The 21,898-nt window shown below is 51.7% G+C and overlaps 1 protein-coding gene across 1 annotated transcript in view; it reads left to right on the top strand.

Annotated features, from left to right (window-relative positions):
• Liprin-gamma (liprin protein kazrin) overlaps window positions 1-21,898 on the top strand; it is a 158,124-nt gene that overhangs the window by 121,060 nt on the left and 15,166 nt on the right. Inside the window, exons 5-11 of the mRNA XM_025298337.1 lie at window positions 2,951-3,328; window positions 4,372-4,757; window positions 13,087-13,293; window positions 13,763-13,936; window positions 13,984-14,212; window positions 17,476-17,565; window positions 19,255-19,471. Coding sequence (XP_025154122.1) covers window positions 2,951-3,328; window positions 4,372-4,757; window positions 13,087-13,293; window positions 13,763-13,936; window positions 13,984-14,212; window positions 17,476-17,565; window positions 19,255-19,471 — 1,681 coding nt within the window. The remainder of the gene's footprint in view (window positions 1-2,950; window positions 3,329-4,371; window positions 4,758-13,086; window positions 13,294-13,762; window positions 13,937-13,983; window positions 14,213-17,475; window positions 17,566-19,254; window positions 19,472-21,898) is intronic.

Here is a 21,898-nt window from a genome sequence, read left to right on the forward strand (position 1 = left end):
TCTACTTTACATACTTGCCGTATTTTATTCGAGCCGCGCGATAAAGCGCCGAGATGCGCAAGTCCGACGAGGAAGAGACTGAGTGATCAGCTCAAAATACGATTAGCGCTGCAGGAAGCTGTTTGCGAATAAAGAGACGCCGCGCGTGGAAATCTCGGGGAAGCGCGAGGGAAAATCTCAAGGTTGCGTCCCGGTGTGGATGTTCTCTATACGTTCGGGGTTATTTCGCAAAAGTATTTTCATAAAGACAACTCCGCAACGTCGTGATGCGCTCGGCGGGAGGGGGAGGGGGGAGGCTGCGAAGATGGGCGGAAAGTTATCGGCGCCATGAGCTTCGGCGGATGAGACTTCTTAAGAAGTTGGCGAGAATGAAATTTTAAGACGCGGCGCGCTCGCGCGCGAGAATGTTTTTCGCATTTCCACGTTTATCTTAACTTCTCGCCGGCGAGTTATCCTTTATATATATATATCTCTCTCTCTCGCAGTTATGTGCCTGTTACCTTTATGGCCGGTCATGATTCATCGTCTCCTCCTCGGCGTGCTTCTTCGTGCCGCAGCGGCGTCCGGCTTCTCTTGCCACCCTTCAGCCGCCCTCGAATCGTGTATTATAGCTTATAGAGCTCGATCTTCTTGACAAACGTCCCAATTGTCGTTATATCTCGCCGAATACGAAACAACGAGCCGCGACGTAGCGTTCCTTGCCGTTCGTTCGTCTGCATTCTCGTCCTTCTCAATATACGCTCGTCTTGCGTGCGCTCTGCATCTCGAGGGCGAAAGTGGCTCTCTGTAACCCTTTGTGGTTTTACGTCGAGTCTACGTCGCGTTTCATTCCGCCCGACTCTGAGAGATTGAATATTATGATACTATAATATGATAATGTAATAATATAATAATAATAATATTAAATAATGTAATAATACGATACAGTAATACGATAGTATGATTATAATTATGTTATATGACAATTCAACGAAATTGACATAATTTAATCAAATTATACGTAGAAACTGAATTGAATTAAGCTATTATTATTTTATTCTTTATCTATATTATCACAGCTTATTTCTATCGACGGCTTTTGCGCAATCGCGCATATTAAAGGCGTTGTGCCCAATAGATTTATTGTACCTAAGGATATTGAACTTTATTGTCTTATTGTCGGTGTTCCCAAACACTCGACAAGACTTTGCGCTTGTAATGGAAAACGTATAACGATTGAGAAACGTTAAGATATCTCTCTCGGGAAGTCGCTTGAATGTCTCCATCCAAGGAACAGGAAAATCGCTCAGGAAGAGGATCGGCGCTACATTCAACATAGAAACACATCACTGCAAATGCGTTGCGCGCGTTGCATCAATTAACTAACGATACGATGAAGAAATCGAACCAATCGCTAGCGTCGCGACGTTTCGCCGACCGACTGGACAGAAAAACACGGGAGCCAATTCGGAGTCACCAAGAGTCGATAATTTATCCCCCCTCCTGCTCATTTCAATTACCCAGCCAACACCCAGCCAGCACTGTTAACCGTAATTGGGCTTCATCTTCAGTCAACCCGGTACGATTCCCCACGACGCGTCGCTACATCCCCGAGAAACTCTGTCAATTAACGACGAGTCGCGTCAGATGACCGCGTCCGAAAACGCATTCCCCGTCAGAGGAAAACCTCATGGATTTCAACAGGACGCCGCAGACGCGCTCCATATCTTCGCCCGGTACGTGTACGTGTTAACGCGTTCGCGGAAGATCAAAGACACCGTGTACATTATGCCACTCGTGTTCGTTCCTCTCGTCTCGAGGAGATGCCAACGGACCCACTTGAGAGAGAGAGAGAGAGAGAGAGAGTGACCTGCGCGTGCATGCAAAATTCGGAACGAGCGTATCCTGAACGCTGGCCCGGCCGGGCTGCGCCGCGGCTCCAGGAGCTGTCGGGCTATCGCCGCTACCAGTCGACGGCTCGTCCGATCGATCATGCGTACCACGTAGGGATATTCCGCCGTGAAGATCGCCGGACAGATCCACCTTATCGAGCGGCGCATCCGTCTCGCATCCGCTCGGACGTACATTCCAATAAAGGCTGGCTTCATTCCAGCGATTTCTCCGCGCGGCAATATAAGTTGCCCTCCTCCTCCTGCTTCTTCTCCTTCTCCTCCTCATGCTGCTGCTGCTCCTTCTGATCCTCGTCCCAGTTCACTCTCTCTCGGCGGGTTTCGCCCAGATGTAGCCGACAGTGAGTACTCTGTAGTATACTGGAGGGACTCTTCAAAGAGACAGATACGTGTTGCTTGGATTGTCATCTTTGTCAGTAACACGTCTTATTTGAGGTGCTGAGGACTGACAGAGATAACGATCCGTTCAACATCTATCTATCTTTTTGCAGCCTCGTTCCAATGGAGCTCATTGGTGGCCGAGATCCGAGGATCGCTCGGAGGGCATCCTTGCGTCGAGGAGGCTGCGCGACGGCCGCTGAGAAGTTTGCCGAATAGATTAAATTATATATATATATATGTGTGTGTGTGTGCCGCGCATACGCCTTACGCCGAGAGCGCTCATGAAAATTAGTTAGCGTTCGATTTAAATCCTCACGCTGATTGCGCATGAGCTCTCCCCCTCCGCGCCGCGTCCGCTCCGCTGCTGAGCGGCTAATTGAGTGAAACATGGCGAACTCGTAAGCACCAGACACTAGCTCGCTCTCGAACGAAATAATGCGATCGGCGTGATCGGGAAAAAAAAAAAGAAATTAATAGAAGTGGCCTCCGTTGACGAACTCCGACTGGCTAAGCCGGCCGGTGTTGTTTCGACCCGAGAAGGAATTCATCGTGCGATTACGTTCACCCAAACGTATCGTCCACTCCCCGTCGTCGCCATTCCGACAATTCCGGACTCGGTCGCTCGGCTATTCCCGAGTGGAAACTCTCCATCGAGTCTTGATTATTCTTGTTGGTCACAGAGCGAAGAAATGGCTCGCCCTGCCGCAGCCCGAGCGAGAAGGCTCGCCGTCCCTATGCCCCCGCCCTGGAGAAGACGCGCTTGGGCGGGTCCGGCGGCAGCGTGGACTCTCGATCGGGCAGCGCCAGTCCGGATCGCGGATCATCGGCCAACAGGAGCGGCAGCTTCCTGCACCGCGGCGGCAGCGACCGCTCCAGCGTGGAGCGGCTGCGGATATCGACTGCCAACCGCGACTCCCTGCGATCCAGCAAGGAGATGAACGACCACGAGAAGGACGCCGACAAGGACCTAGTGGACGGCGACGCGCGCGCCGACGAGGATAATGAACCACCCGGGCCGGCGCCAGGCAGCAGACCGTCGTCCCCGGCTAATTCTCTCGGTGGGTAGTCCGGTGTTTAATTATGAACGACTCGCAGCGGACTGACTCGGCTTTCATCCTTTGCCCTTCGTGAGCCCTTTGAGCGGACGCACACGCGAATTGTCTCAATGGCGTTCTACCGCAGTGGCGCTCTTGCATTGTGTCGCCTGCTGAGAGAGCGTCGCGCTCTGAGAGTCTTGAAACGCCAGGCTGAGATACGTTTTTTGTTATGAGCGAGCGAGCGAGAGAGAGAGAGAGAGAGAGAGAGAGAGAGAGAGAGAGAGGGAGGGAGAGAACCGGGAGTTTTAAACCACGTCTTGAGCCGTGACTTTGTGAGTTAACCAACGACGTTCTTGAGAAAATAATTCACGTCTATCCGATAAAGAAACGGCGTGCGACGAGCTGCTTTTGATGGCCGTGTAATCGAGATAATGAGATTCTTATTCTCTACCTTCGCGCCAACATTCGCAACCGTGTCCCGCGCTGATAAGCACGAGGAATGTGCGTGACATAGAAAATGAAGTCAATCTGGACGTTACGTAAGTCTTTTCTGCTATGCGTTCTATTCGCAGAACAAACTTAATCCCGTCAAATGAATGCGATCGAGAATGAATAATTCATTAAATAAAAAATTAATCACGTTGACTCCATATCTCGAGAGTCTAAAATAACATTCCGCAGAATTCTTCCCATGCCCCCTCTTATCTCCCTTTTCTTTTCTATTTGTGAAACGAATTTAATCCCATTGGACGAATCAGATCAGGAATGAATACTTCAGGAAATCAAAAATTGACCATGTTGATTCCATATGCCGAGTGTGCGAAATAAAACTTACGTATATTTCTTCCCCATGCGTCCCTCTTCATTTCCTTCTCTTTCTTTCTCGGCTCGTTCAATAAATTCAATCCCGCAGAAAGAATGCGCTGAGGAATGAATAGTTGATAAAATAAAAAGTTAATATCGATTGGAATCAATATGGATATTGATTCCATAATTCCACCAGGGTTCGAGCGAGTAGAGGAGTATTATCCTTTCACGACTGTGCTTTTTTGCCCGTGGTCTAGGAATCGGCGACCCAGTGGTGGCGTCCAGACTGTCCAACATCCACGGGGGTGGCGGCGGTGGGCCGGTGGAATTGGCCAGCGCCAGGAGACTGCGATTGGAGAACGAGCGGTTGGTGGCGGAGGTCGCGAGGCTCAGGAGGTTGTTGTTGAGCGGCGCAGCGCGAGGCGAGGTCGGTGCTGAGGACGCCGCGATGGAGGAAGAGGCTCGCTTCGTCGCCTTGGAAATGGAGCTGCAGCACGCGAAGGAGGCGCTGCAAGCGCTCAAGGCTGACCGGAAGCGGCTGAAAGCCGAGAAGTTCGACCTCCTCAATCAGATGAAGGCTCTCTACGGCACTCTCGAGGACAAGGAGCGTGAGCTTCGCGACTTTATACGAAATTACGAGCAGGTGAGTGTGACGGCGTAGCCGTTCCGGCGTAATACTCCTCGCGTGCTTCCGCCCGCTTTTCTTTCTCCCTTCTGTCTCGCTAACGAAGAAAGCAGTTCGCCGACGAAGCTGCTTAACGACTGCTGGCGAACGAGTGCCGCCTCTCTTTCTCACGGCCAACGGGACGGTCGTTTCGGTCGGCCGGGACGAGTCATTTTAATAATACCTTCGTGAAGTCTCGAGGAGAGATACCTCGTGCTCGCGGAGGAGCGACCGACGGCGAAATTTCGCGGAACGTCTATTCCCGGCGAGCGAAAAATGCCCGTCTCTCCCTCATGAGCGGGACAGTTATTACTTTAGATTTATACGAAGAGGTTCCGGGGCTGGGGTTGTTGGAACCGAAGATATTGGATTGAGATTCCATAATTCCTTCAGCCCCCTGCCGCGGATAGGGCGCTCTTCGTCGCCGATAATAATCGATCTCGGCATCTGCGAAAATAATATTTCCATAATTCATTGCGACGAGAGACCGGTCGGAAGGAGCTCTCTCCGTTCGCGCTCTCGTGAGACACGCCTTACGTAATTCGTCCGGCAGAAGTCGCGTTCTCGGGAATTTTAATCACCCGGCACTTTATCTCTCTCCCCTCTCGCTTGCTCTCGCATTCCGCGGGCGCGAACGGTAAACAGCCGGCGCGTGGTGGTAAGCCCGCTCACGGCGAATTTGCATGACTCGCATAGAGGGGAATCGATTTTCGATAAGGAGCCGCGGGCGCGATGAATCGAAGAAGGCGATGAGGCCGATGGCGAGGAGCCGCGCGTGGCCACGTCTCTCGCCCGCTGGATATTTGTGAAAGTCCAACTTCTCCCAAGTCGCTGGCCCCGGCGACGCTGTAATTTCCTACAGCGGTCGGATCGCTCCTGCCGACCGTGTATGTCGCGTATAAAAATATCCGCGGGAGAAAGGGATCGGAAGGGCGCGCTCATTAATGACGGACTCGTTATGGCGCGGGCGATTCAGCAACGCACGGCAAGGATGAGCCGCTCATCCTTCAGCCGGCTCGAGCCACGTGACTCGGCGTGATCTCGCAGCGTCCACTTCGGAATCGAAGTGCCGCGCTGCCGTGGCTTTACCAAGTGCGCGGACGACGGCGCTCGAAATAGCGTCGGAGAGAGTGGCTACTTTTTTCTTCCCTTTTCCGGGTCGACGTATTAATTACCGGCGCGGCATAAAGGCCCGCGGCGACGCGCGATGTGCGCGCGTCGTTAGGATTTATAAATATCCATCTTTCGAAATCATTCAGTCGACGTTCCGTGGCGTCTCTTCGACTTATTCTCGGACGTGTGAAAGTGTCCACACATTAGCGACCCGCACCGACGGCCCTTTCTAATTCCGGACTCTCGCGTCTCGCCCGGCGACGCGCGCCGTGAGGTTTTTCAGTCGAAAGGAAAAATTCCGCCGAGAGGCTTAGGGCCCGTCCGCCCGTCGTGAGAAGGGCTTTTCGCACGCCTCGTTATCATGAACGCGCACGTTCGATTGAGCGCGACACGCTCAATCGAACTCGATCGTCGTCGAGCCGCTCGACTGTTAAAGCGTGCAACAAAATGCGCCCCGCATGGTTCTCTCCATGGCGGCGACCCTCGGTGAACGAAAGTCGAGAACAACGCGAGAAACGAGCGACTGACGAAAGCACCTCCCTATGGCGGCTTTTAATTTCCCCTCTAATGCGTCCTTATGAAGCGACGTGGTGGAAATATCGCGAGGAAAAAAAGCCCACGGGAACGCAGCAATGCCGCAACGGCGATTCTCAGCGCGCGGGCACGGCTCGTGCGGGCACGCAATTAAAAACTTTTAAATACGCAGTCGGCACCGCACCGCCGCGTCGCGCCGGCGATTAATCAGTAATCGTTCGTCTTGTTCTTGAAACTTCATTAAGCCGCGAGCGAGCGGCCGGGCGAGAGCGTGCTCACGTCACGTCATTCAGGACCGCATTGGCAGTTTCCGATGCCGATTTAATGGCGACGTGCGTTATAAATCGATGCTCTCGACGCCTGTGGTCGGTGTCGGCTGACTGACGACTGGAAAACGTAAACGGCGAAATTGAAAGCGGGATTTCTTTTTCGCGAGGTAATTCCTCTCGCGGGAACGCAGCGCGCGCGGTTCGCGCCGTTCAGTTTAGCCGGCCGTGTTTCTTGCGTGTCCGTTTCTTGCCAGTCTGTCTGTGTTGTTTCGATATGCGCAGACAGTACACAATGGCTGACGGACACCGTCGGAGGACAAGAACCGTTACGAGCGCGGCACGGAAAATAGAAAGCGTTGTAAGGAACGTGAAGCAACAGATTCTGCTTTCGAGCATTGTCATCGAACACGCGCTGCATTTTGTAATTAATACGGAGGACCATCCGCGAAATGTTACGCTCGTACTTGCGCTCGTCTGCGCTCGATTTCCTTATATCCTATCGCGAATGCGATACCATCGCTATCGATTGATCGACGAACAATGTGTGTCGTTCGAAAAGAAGACCGGCTGGCGTCTCTCTGCTGTTTATCCGGCTGCGATTAATTCGCTATTCCCGTATTACGCGGCTCCGGCGATGAACTCTACGTGAATCGGGAAATTAGACTGGAAACTTTTTCCCTTTGGCTACCGTAGCAACGACACGAACTCGCGCGCGTGCAATGAATTTAAAGAGCTAGAGTTGTCCCGGGAATGAGACACGAGTACGAAAATCATGGGTGAGAGACCATTACCGCCGGGGGAGACTTGGAGGACCTACTTCGTGGACGTAGCGCGCATCGAGATTGCCCTCGCCGGTATAACGGGTCTGTTCGTTTAGTCTTAAGCCAATGTGTAACGATGTACCGAGATAAAGAGGGAGAATGTGTGGCGAGCCTTTGTCGCTGGCGATTGTTATCAACCCCGGAACAAAGGCACGGCTCAGCCTCGATTCTCGTCGAAAGGTTCGAACCCCGCTATTCCGGAGTCTCGAAAGGCCCACATACGCAACTTCTGGGCGCACACGAGCACATGGGATTATTAGGGGACAGAAAGCGCCCCGCGAAATCCTGTTTCGTCCTTAATGAAATTATATTCGCGCAACCGACACGGTGAATTAGAATGCGATGTTGAGAGAGACAGAGGTGGGGCCGGAGGGGGGGGCGGCGGCGGAGAAAGAGAAAGAGAGAGGGGAAGAAATTGAAGAGAACCGAGCGAGATTCCGCTATTTAATTTCGCGTGCGCGAGAGAAAAATTAATTAGGTCGGAGATAATTAATTTCGAGCCAACAGGAGTCGTATCGTGCACGTAAGAATCCGAATTCGATCGCGGCGGGATAAAATGAACGATGCGAAAGACGTCGAGCGAAGCGCGAAGGAAAAAAGTGTCGAGAGTGAATACGGTGAGAAGTAACTGTTAATAACGCACGCTCGAACGGGAGAGGCGAGAAACGAGCGGGTAACGAGGCGGGTTGATGTGATCGGTTGCGGGAATTGATGCGACGCGCGATTGCGAATTTATACAGCAACAACCTCGCGCGGAAGCACCTTTTTAATGCCCGCGGCGAAGATGGAACGGATACACCATTTCGCGCAGCCGGAGCGTTAAGAATAATTAATAGTATTGTTCCCGAGACGGGCGACGTTGCCGCGCGAAGATCAAAAGCGCCGTCGTAACGTTACTCCCATGGTGATGTCGGTATTTTTAATAAAAATGTTATTACGTGGCGCACGCTACAGCGGACGAAGCAGCCCACAATTAATTAATAAGACTCCGCGCTTTTGTGACGTATATTTAGCGCATTCCCTCCCCCACTCCCACTCCCCTCTCTCTCTCTCTCTCTCTTTTTCTCTTTTTCCGCTCTTTCTCATGCACACGCGCTCGGCTCTGGACTATCGCCGAGCAAACGGAATTTCACAGCAGGCTGAAATGAAACCCACCAACGTCGAGCGTTATGACATACATAGAGAGTGTATGTTATAAAGAAAATATGATATGATACGCGAGAGAGCAGCTAATTCGGCGATGAGTTAATTTCGTTATGGTCGCGCATGTATTTACGGCAAATTCGTTAAACCGTATGAAATTCGTTAATTCATTTACGTGTCTTTCTCTCTCTCTCTCTCTCTCTCTCTCTCTGCGCGCAGGATCGCTTCTCCGCCGCGTTGCCTCTCCGCGCCCGAATCTACGCGAAGTTCACATGCAAACTATGCAAAGAGACACACTTGAAAGAGAGCTGCGCATTCGAGATGCGCGTTTGTCTCGCGAGAAAAGCGAGACCGACGACGACGACGACGACGACGACGACGACGACGACGACGACGACGATTCACACCCGTTCGCGCACCTTCACGCGAACTTGATCTTGCGGAAGTTGAAATTCCGCTACCTACCGTCAGTCGCGAAACGACTTCGTTACTCGCAGGAAGGCACCTGATGAGAGAATATCAGGCTACACAGTGTCACCGGCAACGGTGCACGCGCCGTCATGCGACCTCCTCCGCCGGCGACTTCGTTGTCCCGAAAGAATACACGCGTCGCCTCTGGTTTTACGGCAGTTTCCCGCCGTAAAGCGCCCCCGTCAATTTCCCTTCGCTTTTATCTCCCTTCCTTTCTCGCTCACGTCGCGCTCTTTCGTTTTTTCTGTTCTCTCTCTCTCTCTCTCTCTCTCTCTCTCTCTCTCGCTTGCTCTTTCTCGCTTGCTCTTTCTCTTATTCTGTGCCTCTTCCTTCTCCCCCTTCCGCATAAACCACTTTCGCTCCCCGACAAGTGCCGACGCGTTACTACGCTTGGCACACGACCTTATGATTTTCTATCCCGCGTTGTCCTCTTCCGCAAAGCTGCGACAAGAGTATGCTCGCGGCGAGAGTCTCTCTCTTTCCTTCTCCTCCTTGTTAGTATCTAATTTCGCAGGACATGTTACCGTATCCTTTGATTCCTGGCGTACATACGATGACGTTGTCGGATAGTTTTTCAATTTAACTCGCGGTGAATTCTTCCTCGCGATCTTCATCGTCCTTGCACGGTTTCGTCTTTGAAATTTTTCTCCCGAGGAAACCACCCCCCCCCCTCTTTCTGCCTCATCTCTTTTTATTTCTGTCGAAATCACACTCGATCGTCGGGCGCGTATTACGAGAAGAGATATATTATCGCGATACTTATCTTATTATTGTCTGCAATTCCTTGATACAAAACACTCGATCCTTTTTTTGAGCCGCACTTAATCTTATGGCGCGCCCCGAACACGACATCTGCAATTGAGCTCAAAGCAAGTAGCAGCCCATATATAGCACAGACGCGCGTGCGCGCCCGACTGTTTTCGCGCGCAATCTCTTTCAGCGTGCCGCCAGGCTTTGTTCGGGTTTGCGAGTCCCGACGTTCCACGCCGGTCCTACCTGTTTATCATCCGACGTCATAACCCGGCGATGCGCTTATGAAACCCTGATGGAGTTATCCGCCCGTCGCTGGAGCGTCCAAACTGCTTACGGGCTTCTTCTATTGCGTCGCGTCGCGGAAAATTGTCGACATCGTCCGCATATTTAGCGCGGAGAGTGGCCCGCCTCCGAGTATTTCGTCGCGCCTTATGAATGCTTATGAACTCGATAATTCCGCTGAAATTATAATAAAGAAGTCGGGACGGGGGCCGGGCTCCCTCACGGGTCGGTAATAAAAACGTAATTACACCCTGCTCTCTTCTGTCAACTCCCTCGTGAGTTTTTTAGGTAATCAGCTATTCTTGTGTCGTGTTTGACGCGGCAAATCCGCGACGTAACGAGGCAGAGACTCGTTGCTGCAGACACACAGGACATCTGGATTAGAGAAAAAAAGCCCGCTCTCTTTTTCCCTCGCATGCGGGTGAAATTCGTTAAGCCGGACGAGGAAAAATCCTCGCTTCGTCGCTTCGTAAACCACCGTGGTAATCATTGTGATATCGGCGAGAGAAAGTGTCTGAATCCATTGCCGGCCTTCTCTCATGCATTGCGATTTTTCCTCATTAATATCTCAATCAATATCGAGAAGTCTCGGTAGTTGTTTCGTTTGTTTCGTTTAAGCGAACATTTCACGCAACGCTAGTTTAATAGCTCCGAAGCCCGCGTCGAGTCCTTTCGATCGTATTTAATCTACAGCTCCGCCGAGGAGTCTTCTGAAGAAGCTACAAATGGCAAATTGCGCGTTTCTCGCTATTTAGAGAAGCACCGAGAGTAGGACTCTAGTCTCCATACGAACGAAATCTCCGCTAATCCTCCGGAATCTACAGATGTTAAACAGCTCGGATGGGAAATGGAGAGGCGAAATTTCGGCCCGGCTTCATTGAAATAAGCCGCGGCCAGGTCCAAACTTCCTCTGTAAAATATATACCGACGCTCGGCGGCGGGGCAGGAGGAAACTTGTCGCGATCGGCAAACTTTGCCGAGCGCTTTCCGCGCGCGAGTGACGGCGCTTTTAGCGGCGCAATTATACCGTATAAACGAAGAACTCGTCGGGCCGTCTCTCAGGTTGCTCTCTCTCTCTCTCTCTCTCTCTCTCTCTCTCTCTCTCTCTCTCTCTCTCTCTCTCTCTCTCTCTCTCTCTCTCTCTCTCTCTCTCTCTCTCTCTCTCTCTCTCCCGGGCTTATCTCGCGCGCTGCAGTTTTTGACAGCGAAACTGCGCGACGTGCTAACACAGCCGAGTGAACCACGCGCCGGCTGCCGGTAATAACCGCGTTCGCCGCGCGAAGTTTCGCCGATAAACCTGCCGCCGCAACACCTGTTATACGTACGACGGAGTTACTTGTGCGCGCGTTCGCGAGAAAGATAAGTGGATTAACTTGGCCCGCAGTCGATACCGTCGACGGAGTGGCTAATAGCCGATAGTAAACGTCACGTCCGCCTTGCTCGCGGCACGTAATCGCACGCGCGCGCGAAAAATCGAATTATCGCGGCATTTAAGCGCGCGGCGCCGCGTAGATTGACGTAATCCCGTAATTTGCTTCTCCGCCAAACTTCGTGCTCTCTCTCTGTATACCCGCCGCCTCTCCTCTTCGTCTTCTTTTGCCATTCTCGTCTTTTTCCTCTCATTCTGCTCTCTCTCTCACTCTCTCTCTCTCTCTCTCTCTCTCATTATTGTCGCCGGACGGGGCGACGCGGAAGAAACACGCGGAGCGCGCGCGCTTGAATTCAGACACCGGGAGACACGTTCGCGATAATTCCCCACGTGTTTTTAGCGTATGTAATTTCCTGACGCACACGCGTTGTGCGAAATTCACCAGCGGGAAATCATATTTCCGCTACATCCATCCGTACGGTCTCAATTACTCCACTCAACCGCGCGCGCGCGCGCGTTGCGTCGCGTTGCGTTGCGTTGCATTCGCCGGCTATTAATTATGCTTACACGGAACAGTCGCGAGACGGAATAATCCATCGAGAGCGTCAATCACCGGAGAAAGGGGGTGGGAAAGGGAGTACGTCCGTGTCACGCGTGTCAAAGATCCGGCTTTGCACGTCTCGAGTGCTCTCTCGCCCGCCCCCGTCGCTCCCCCACACCCGCGGCGACGTGCTCGAGAGATAGCGCGAAACAGTATCGCGCTATGTATCCGGCTGACATTTTCGCGAATATATCAGCCGGATATTTGTTCTCGAATCCGATTTCATTTCCACCGGCTATTTGCTACCGCCGCGACCGACGTGATATTAGTTTGTCCGCCGGGCTCGCGCCGCGAGCCGGCCGAAGTTGTTTCGCCGAGTATCGATCATAATTCGCGCGCCGCTCCGCGCGATCGGTCGAGCTTTCAATTAATTATTAACCCGCGGGCGTTTTATACGCTGCTGATTTATGACTTTGTTGCTTCGGCGCTTGGGACGTTCGGGACTTGCCGCCCTTTCTCTCGCCGTCTTCCTTTGCAGCAAGCTTTCCTTTCTTGCTTTTCTTCCTTACTAGTCGCGTACCGCGCAGTTATATTTTGCAAATATATCTCTACTTTGATTTTATTATTTATCACGGTGAGGTTGCTTGATCGCCAATCAAGCGCGGTTCATGCTTCACTTGATTGTACAGTTTATGCTTTTCTTCTTTTGTGCAGCTTGAGTCTGTGGCAGCTTATTATTGAATCGCTGCAAACTCCGAGGGGCTGCCGCACAAGTGAACTCTACTTTCCCCTCCTCTCTCTCTCTCTCTCTCTCTCTCTCTTTTTATTTTCAACAAAAATAGACGTTCACGGCACGCTTGCTATGCGCTGCTCACGAAATCTCGAAGACGCGCCACTTGTTCGCGCTGTGCTAGCTGCGCATTTGCGAGTGTCGTGCACGCCGTGGTAGACGGTGAAGGTTCTGGGGCGGAGTTACTGCCCGGACATGGGTCCTTTTGACCGTTGATTGCAGCGGATGCGGGAGAACGAGGCGACCCTGGGACGTCTCCAGCAGCAAGGAGCCGGCATGCCATCGGAGGAACGCGAGAGAGAACGGGAGAGGGAACGCTGGAGTCTGTTGAGGGCGGCGAGAGACGAGGCCGATCGAAGCCTGAGCCTCGCGGCTAGTTTGGCGGACAAAGAAGCCGCCCTCTCGCACGCGCACGCAACCATAAAAGAGGTGAGCCCTACTCGCCGCCGAGCGCGCACGCACAATTTCGAACTGGATTAACGAGTTTAGAGTCGAGCCGGGGCCGGGCGCCGGTTTCGATTTGAAGGATTTCGGCGGAATCACGCAGGATTCCCTTCGCTTCGAATTTCCCGCTGAATCTCCAGCATCATGAGAACCCATCAGGGGCTTGCCAAAGTTCTCAGCTCGCCGGAATTTTCAGTCATTGTTCTTTCATTAGCAACTGCGAAACTGCGATACTGCGATACAGTGCTCCGCCAAAGTAACGCCGTCGTTATCCGCCATTCCCGAACAATCGTCCCAAACTCAGGTCCATCAGGCGACACGGGTGTGTCAAGCGCAACTCGCATTCCTCAGAAACAGGCGTATCCTCCTGAGGAGGAGGTCGGAGTTACACTTGGGCATGCTCGGAGGAGCCGAAAGTCGCGTCCGCTCAGGATCGCTCCGTATCTACTTGCAGCTCCAACGTCAGCTGGTGGAGCGTGGCGGCGGCGGCGGCGGCGGCGGCGGCGGTATCTGCCTGAGCGACCAAGAGTCCTTGGTGTCCTTCCCGCGCGGCAGCGTGAACGGCGCCGCGACACCCGGAGCCGGCAGCAGCAGCGGCGGCGGCGGTGGTGGCGGCGGTGGTGGCGGTGCCGGCGGCGGCGGAGGCGGCGGCGGAAGCAGCGGAGGCGGCGGCAGTGGGGTTGCGCCATCATCCCCCACGTGAACTCGCAGCCACCGCTGGGCACCACCGAACTCGGCGTGTCCGTGGGTAACGTGGGCGGCGGTGCAGGTGCGGGATCCTCCGGCGGCCAGGCCGGCGATCGCGGCAGCTGCAGCGCCGACAGCGGCGTCCGCGGGTCCAGCGATCGAGAGAGCGGCGGTGCGACCAGCGTCGGCGGGAACCTGTCGGACTCCACGACGGACGGTAAGCATCACTCGCCGGACTGCTTTGCTCTCCGCGAAAGCCACGTGTTCGATTGTGTGTCTGTCCGTTTCTCGTGGCAACTTTTGCCAGCGGTGTCTGTCGCGTTCAAACGGGGGGGGAGGGGGGTGTCATGTCGCGCAGGCTAGACTGCCAATTGCATTTGGACGTATCTAGATGCTAAAAATGAGAAACGCGCGTGTGTTTCGTAAGTTTCACAAGTACTTGTTCGGGAGCTTCCGAAGGCTTGAATGTCTCGAGATTGATGCCGTGGATTTAATTATGAACAGCCTTTAAAATCGTAAGATACTCGAGAGTTTCATATTTTTTGATGTACTTAAGGGGGGAATTACATGCGAAAGACCATTTTCAAGACTCTCTTTTTGCGAAATTTTTTAACAGAAACGGTAAGATCAATGGACTTGAAATTTTCACAGTGTATTCATTAATGTTCAAAGTATAAGATAAATTTTATTGAATCACAAGAACCAATCCAATTTATAATTGTTAGATAAAAATGCAGTTATTTGCGAGCTCTATGTTTGCTGTCGACATAATTTCGGGCCTCTCACTATTCTGAGACAAAAAAAATGAGAAAGATTTTTAAAATATACGGTTGCCATTACAGCCCGTACCAAAGTGAAGACAGTGAAGTCAAGTTTGGAAAAATAATGACTGTAATAAAAAATAATAATAATAAAAATAATAATAAAAAATAAAAAAATAAAAGGAAACTTTTTTCAACTTGTAAACATGTTTAAAAAATGAATAAAATAAAATATAACTGTATTCGAGGTAGGGACGAAAATTACATGTTTACTATATATTATGTAAAAATTTTAAGTTCCTCAGTAGTTTCTGCATAATCGTGTCGACGGTTTAAGAAAGTGGCGTTCCCAGATAAACGCGTTTAAAGTTTTATGTGTATACTTTCCATATAGATAGTAACAAATTCATTTTATACATTATTTGAACGTTAATGAATGCACTGTGTGTGAAAATTTCAAGTCCATTAATCCTACCGTTTCAGTTGAAAAAATTCGTAAAAACAGCCTTCAAAACGATCTGCTCCGCATATAACTTCTTCCCTTAACACACAACTCTGTATTCAGGTTCACCAAAAATTTCACGGTCTTTTTTAGTCGTCAGCGTTATTACTTCAACAAATTTTGAGGTTCTTATAAAGAGACAAAATTTAAAGAGTATTTTCCACACTTATCTCTCGTCGTCACGGTTTGAAAGATATTAAAAGTTGCTAATCAGATCAACTCAGAAAAACCGACAATCAGACGAGCGCTCACAGTGAAATGTACGGAATTGGCTCAAAGAGCTTGAGCTGAACTCTTGAGCGCAAGAAATTGCAAAAGGGAAACGTCCTTTGTATCTTCGGCTTCTCCGCGATATATCCCAGCATAGTCCAATTCGAAGTCGGCGAGGAACACCTCCAGACCTTCCCTCTTCAGACCGAGTAGTCTTTCGCCAACTCGCTCGGCGAGTTATCGTCAATAACAAGCGACCAGGTACATCTCGGTCGTACGCTTATAAATCAAGACCCACGTAACAGTCGGCCGTACAACACGTGAACGTCGGCCCCGACCGTAAGCGATCGACGTGGCGCAATGACCGCTGATTGCATCGTTAGAATCCGGCTGTAATGGTACGGCTGCGAAGGGACATTTTTGAGGAGCGTCCATCCAACGCGTTATTATTAATCACAATCCGAGTGACACTCGCTTAAGAGATAATGACTCCCGGCGTTTGGATGCAACGAGCGGGCAAGATTAATCGTCCAGTTAGAGAGCGTTACGGTGCATCCAGCTAAGTACCGGCTTGAAAAATAGTCCGCGCCGCGCGGCGCGGTGCGTCCGTGCGTCGGCACCGCGAATGTTAATCGAACGTAGGTGGTGGCACAGTCGAGCACGCTTCCTTCATGTATTATTCAGCCAGCCGCCGTACCGTTGCATCAGAACGGTTTGATCGATTGGCACTTCCTGGCGCACGTTTGCGGTCAATAAGGAGCGCGCGGCTTCGGAGAGCCAAGCGTGCTCTCTCTCTCTCTCTCTCTCTATGTGCACTCGGATTTGCGACTTTCGCACAACCACGGGCGCAAACACGCGGTCCTTCTTTGACTCTTTGAGCCCGGGTCTCGCGATTAATCGAGTTCTTCTGTCGAGTTGCATTGTCGGCTTGAACACTTCTGTTCTATTCCGCGTTCTATTCTACCGCGCTCTTCTCGGATTCCTCGTCTTCCCGCTTCGGCTAGATACATTGTTGGCGGGCGTGTTTAATTCTGGGAAAAAAAAAAGTAAATTCATAAAAAGATGGGGAGTAGTGTCCGAAAAAAGTCGTAGTCCCCAAAATCGAATAGTCTTCGAGTTCGCGGCTTTTTCAGCCGTTGCCTCTCCTCTCGCGTTTCGGGATTTTGATTTTTCGGGAATGTTGCGCGTTCGTCATATTAAACATTTCGAAACACTTTGAAACATTTCAACGTAATATGGGAAGCTATTTTACATATGATATAAACTCTCATAGTGCAGATTTCGCAAATAAAGGACTAATTAATAAAATCGTTGCAATATATTTGGACCTTCGGTATGAACATTTTCCAGTTATAATTTCCAACGTATTATTGACTAAAATTATCCTCCATGTAGGGGGAAATTTGCGTTCAATTACCATGCAACACACACACGGCCACGAGTACAATAGGCGCGATTAATTGGCGGACCTGCCGAGAATCTTAGAACAGAGCGAGAGTCTAGGGAACGTTCGTCAATGATAGCGCGTGTGGCGGTGGATTAAAAGTTAATTAGTCAATTGAACGTTACTCTCCCTCCGAACACGAGGAGAGGTTATCAATTAAAACTTTCCCTATTAGCCGGGTAGAAATGCGCGCTAATGGTCGCGCGGCAAAAAGCCTAAGTCGCTTCGCACTTTCGTCGCGTCAGGATCAGGACTCGCCTCTCCCGCCTCGCTCCCTCCACTTCCGGCACGCCGGCCCGGCCCGGCCCGGCCCGGCGAAGGCTCGCGTGACCCCCGGGTAATAGAGAAACCGCGCGAGACAGACCAGGTATGCGACATAAAGAACACAGGCTCCCGGCCGAGACCTTCGACGAAGAGAGAGAAGCTCGTTCTTGACAGCTCCGACGGAGACGCGAGGCGAGAGGCCCGTCGGGCCCCGGCCGACGAGTCTCCCTCCCCTACTTTCCCACCCCCCTTTCTCCCGTCTTCGTTGACATTGATGTGCCGTATATATTTCCGCGCAGGCACGCCGACAATTACGGTCGAGGGCAGCGGTCTCGACATGGACAGCATCTCCGTGGTATCCTCCGTAGCACCACCCCACATATACCAATGTAAGTGTCCAAGTGCATAAATCACTGATCGTCGTCACCTCCTTTGTCACTCGGCTCTCGCTCTCCATCCGAATCCCTCGTCGTCGTCTTCGTCGTCGTTGTCGTCGTCGTCGTCGTCGTCGTCGTCGTCGTCGTAGTAGTCGTCTTTGTCCTCGTCGTCGTTATCATGTCCATTGGCGCCTCTGCTTCTCTTTTTCTCTTTTTTCTCTCTTTCTCTGTGTTTCTGTCTCCTTCTCACCCCTATTCCATTCTCTCCCCGCCGTGAGCGATCGCGAAATGGTCGATCCGGACGAGCGAGTCGATCGACGGCCGATCAATCGCCGTCGGCCGCGCGGCTACGCGGAGACGCCGAGGCAAGATCGACAATCGCGATCGCTTGTCGGCGGACAATTACGTCGCGTTGGAGTACTTTTACAGTCGCTCGCCCGACAACGATATTCCTCTCTTTCGCTCTCTTTTGTCTCTGTCTTTGTCTCCCCGTTACTCATTCTCGCGGAACTTCGGAGCTCTCCGGAGTCGCGATAGTCGACGAAAAATCGGGCGACGCGATCGCTATCTCACTCTGGTCACCCTAGTAGTCATCTATCTCTTCTTGTATGTATGTATGTATGTATATATGTGTGTGTGTGTGTGTTTGTGTGTGTATGTGCTGTGTTGAGTGCAAGAGTGCTCCTTAACATGGTGAACGGTGGTACCGAAAGGGATCGAGGGCACTCGGCGAATAAATCATCGTTTTTCTCGGCGCGTAAAAGTCTAACCGACGGCAACGGGGCTCTCCCCAAGGATGTGTCCCCGATACAAAATCCTGCCTGCTACGTGGCCCGATGCATGCGCATGCACATACCGTAAACCTGACGGACGACAAGAACGAGCTGTGCCCACGAAAGGGCTTTCTTGCACGCGAGCGGGATCGCCGCACGAAGCGCTGTGTGTTCTTTATGTGACTTGCATCGATTACACCTCTCTGCGCTCCATGTGTCATTCACAAGCGAAGGATGATGCCGCCGACCTTGCCGGCGCGCAAAACACTCCCGAAGCGAACGAGGTGCGGGCGGCGGACGAGACGAGAAACACGCTCGCGCCGCGCGAACCGCCGTCGTCGGTGGCTTCGTTTAATTTCGGTCACGTACCACCGTGCTACGTCTGTCTAATCACTCGTCAATTAATACCGCGAGTGCATCATTTGCGCAATGGCGACGAGCGTGGAAGAGAAGAGCACCTCGCTCGCTTCCGCAAGCGTCGCGTGACGTCGCGGTTGCGAACGTTTCCACATCCACGTCGAGGAGAGCGACGCTTCGCTCTCGATCCTCGAAGCCCCAGCGAAGCGCGAAGCCGACTCGGAAGTGAAACACCTCGGCCTCGCGTCTACGCGGTAATTGCCGAGTAATAATTTATTCGCTCGCTTACTTGCGCGATACAATCGTCGAGCGGGCAAGCGGCGCTTTTACCGGCTTCGTTCTCGCGCTTCGCTTTTCGCGAGCGACCGGGCTCTCTCTCGTCGGTCGAATCTCATTACACTTCCGCAATGTATCTCCGTCATCGCCTGCCCCCCCCCCACTCCCCCACGTCCCCCTCTTGAATCCTCCCATCATGGACCTTATCTCGCGGGAATTGACCGTTGCGGCAAATTGACGGTACCATCGTGCGACGCGCTGTGTGCTCAGCCGAGCGTGCTCTTTCCACTTCCAGCCGCGACCACACCGAAGGACTGCAGCCCCACGTTGTCGCCCCTGAACGCCTTCTCGAGGTCCATGGACAACTCGTCGCTATCGCGATCGGTCGAGCAGCTATCCAGCCCGCTGGAATCCGAGCCGCGGCGAAACAAGCAGCCTCCACCTGTCGTCGCACCTGCCGCGCACTCGCGATCGTCCGCTACTCGCGGCGGCACATGGGGATCCATTTCAAGGTAAGAAGGCCCCGGCCTCGCGACCTGCACGTCGCTTCTTATCGCGCGCGAGACGCGCCCGGCGCGGTCGGCCGAGTCGGGCCGGGAGATCGGAAAAACGACGTGAAAATCCGGTCTCGAGGAGAAGGAACAAGAAACGGGGGAGTGAAAGAGAAGAGAGAGAGAGAGAGAGAGAGAGAGAGAGAGACACCCCCCAGAAGTAGTGTTATTTGATCCGAAGTCTCGAAAGTTTGGCACGATGAGTGTAAAGAACTTTTAACGCTCATTTCTGCGCTCGAGTGACATCGTACTGTTGTTACGAAAGAATTGATTTGAAATTTCTCGAATCATACTTTTGCCGCGAGTCGCAATCGCGGTTCTCTGTTTTGTTTCGCGCTCCAGTCTGTTCGAAGTTGAAGAGCCCGAGTTTGAATAATTCGACTTGGAAGCTGCAGATCGAGGCTCTTGATACAATAGAACTAATTTTGGGGATTGCCACGGGATAATCAAGATTCGTAGTGAGAATTCGAGCGTTCGGATTGTTCAGCCTTTGAAATTTCGTGACGCGAATACAGTGGCGTCGGCGCTTGAGCGATCGAAGCTCCCCGAAGCTGCGCGATAAGATTTACAGCTGTAGAAAATAGACGAATCGAGAGCGTCCGATTGGCCATTTTTTCGCGTTCGCCCTACGCGCATCCTCCCGATGATGCTAATTACGTATTAATTAAGTGAAAACGCATCGATTATGCGGCTCGTTGGACAAACACTTAATCGCAATTACCGTCGATGCGCGGCAGCGGCCGGTACATTTTACGTGTTAACGAAATTGAATCGTTTCATTGTCGCCTGTAATTTATGCGTCCGCGACACCGAGCCGCGAATAATAGGTCCGGCGGCGACGTGAAAAGCCGCGAAAGTTGGCCGCGACGAGTTGGCGCGCGCGTGCTGCGGAAACGAGGTGCGATCGTAACGCCAAGTCGTAACTCGGCTCGCCGTCGCGGCGATGAGCGCGAACGGTTTTGCAAGCGCGGTTTTCCGGCTGCTCGTTGATTCTTCAATTCCGCGCGTTCGCATGCGGCGCAGCTGCTACACGCTTTCGCATTCCGCGACAACTTTCAGCATCGATCACTTTCAGCAGCGATCGCCACGCGAGTCTTCGCCGCTTAACAATGTACAAACGAGCGAAATGAGTTCGTAACGCGATAAGCGAGAGATTGCGACTTTACGACGGTGTGTATTATTATCGCGCGGCACCGCTGCGATGTGCATCACGTTCGGGACGAATTGCGAATTGCGAAATTCGCGGGGAGGGGAGCGCGAAGCGGACTCTGAGCGACCGCGGGACGACTTTCCCGTCCCGTTTGGGAGAAGCTGCCGGGAACGCGATCGATTTTTCAATCACATCTCCCCTCAGACGCTGCGTAATCTACGGTCGCAGGTATCGATGACAGGCTTTCATACCTGAGCCGTTCGCGACGTGATTTATTCTAAGTGATGGATGGTGCCAAGCGGCTCTCTTTGGCTATAGAGCGCACGCTAGAAATCTCATAAACCTCCGTTATGCCGGCGGGCCGTTAACACGACACGCGGTACGGAACGCACTAAGTGTATATTCCGCCCCGGCGGAATCTATTTTCCCGTTTTTGGCCGCGTCGTATTTGCAATCGGGCCCGACGATTGCACGAAGGTCTCGCGACAAGCAACATCGCTTTTCCTGCCCGGTAGCAAGTTTACTCGCGGAAACAAGTTGGCTGAGCTTCCGCGGTGTTATTTTCAGCGGAATCCGACGGCGGTTAATATCGTCGAGTCTCACGCAATGTGATTGATGATTTCCCGAGCAAGAAATTGTTAGGGCCATCCTCACGAAGCATAAGGCCCCGATAAGGCTGAAAAGAGGATGCCCTAGAAAGGGATGTCTCATTATTACCACATCAGGCTCGGAGATGGATCTTTTAGGGATACGATTTTAGATTTTGCGAAATAACGCTTTGATAGGGAAAGCTGAGGAGGACCTTAGAAGGATTTTTTAGGGATGCCTTAGATCTAATAAATAAGATTTTGATAGGGAAAATTGATGTGGGCCTTAGAAGGAATTTTTAAGGATGCTTCAGATGTACAAAATCAAGTTTTATTATAGAAAATTAATAAGATCTGAAGCGTATAGTAAGTGGTCATAGTTTAATATTGCTTTAGTAGGTACGTTCTCTACCTGGTTCTTTTAAAGATTTTTTAATTATACCGCAATTAAAAACAAATTTTATTAGTTTTATTACCATATTCATTAGTCATTATTAAAAACAAATTTTATTAGTTTTGGTTGCCATGTTCATTAGTCTCTTCCAAGGATTATTTTAGTATTGCCTTCATTTGAAATGCAGCAAACTTTAATAAAAACAGTAGCAGGATTTTTACGTGTAAAGAATGCTATATTTTATTGTAAACTATACT

The sequence above is a fragment of the Harpegnathos saltator genome, unplaced genomic scaffold (assembly GCF_003227715.2).
Source record: "Harpegnathos saltator strain DR-91 unplaced genomic scaffold, Hsal_v8.6 scaffold213, whole genome shotgun sequence".
Taxonomy (NCBI): domain Eukaryota; kingdom Metazoa; phylum Arthropoda; class Insecta; order Hymenoptera; family Formicidae; genus Harpegnathos; species Harpegnathos saltator.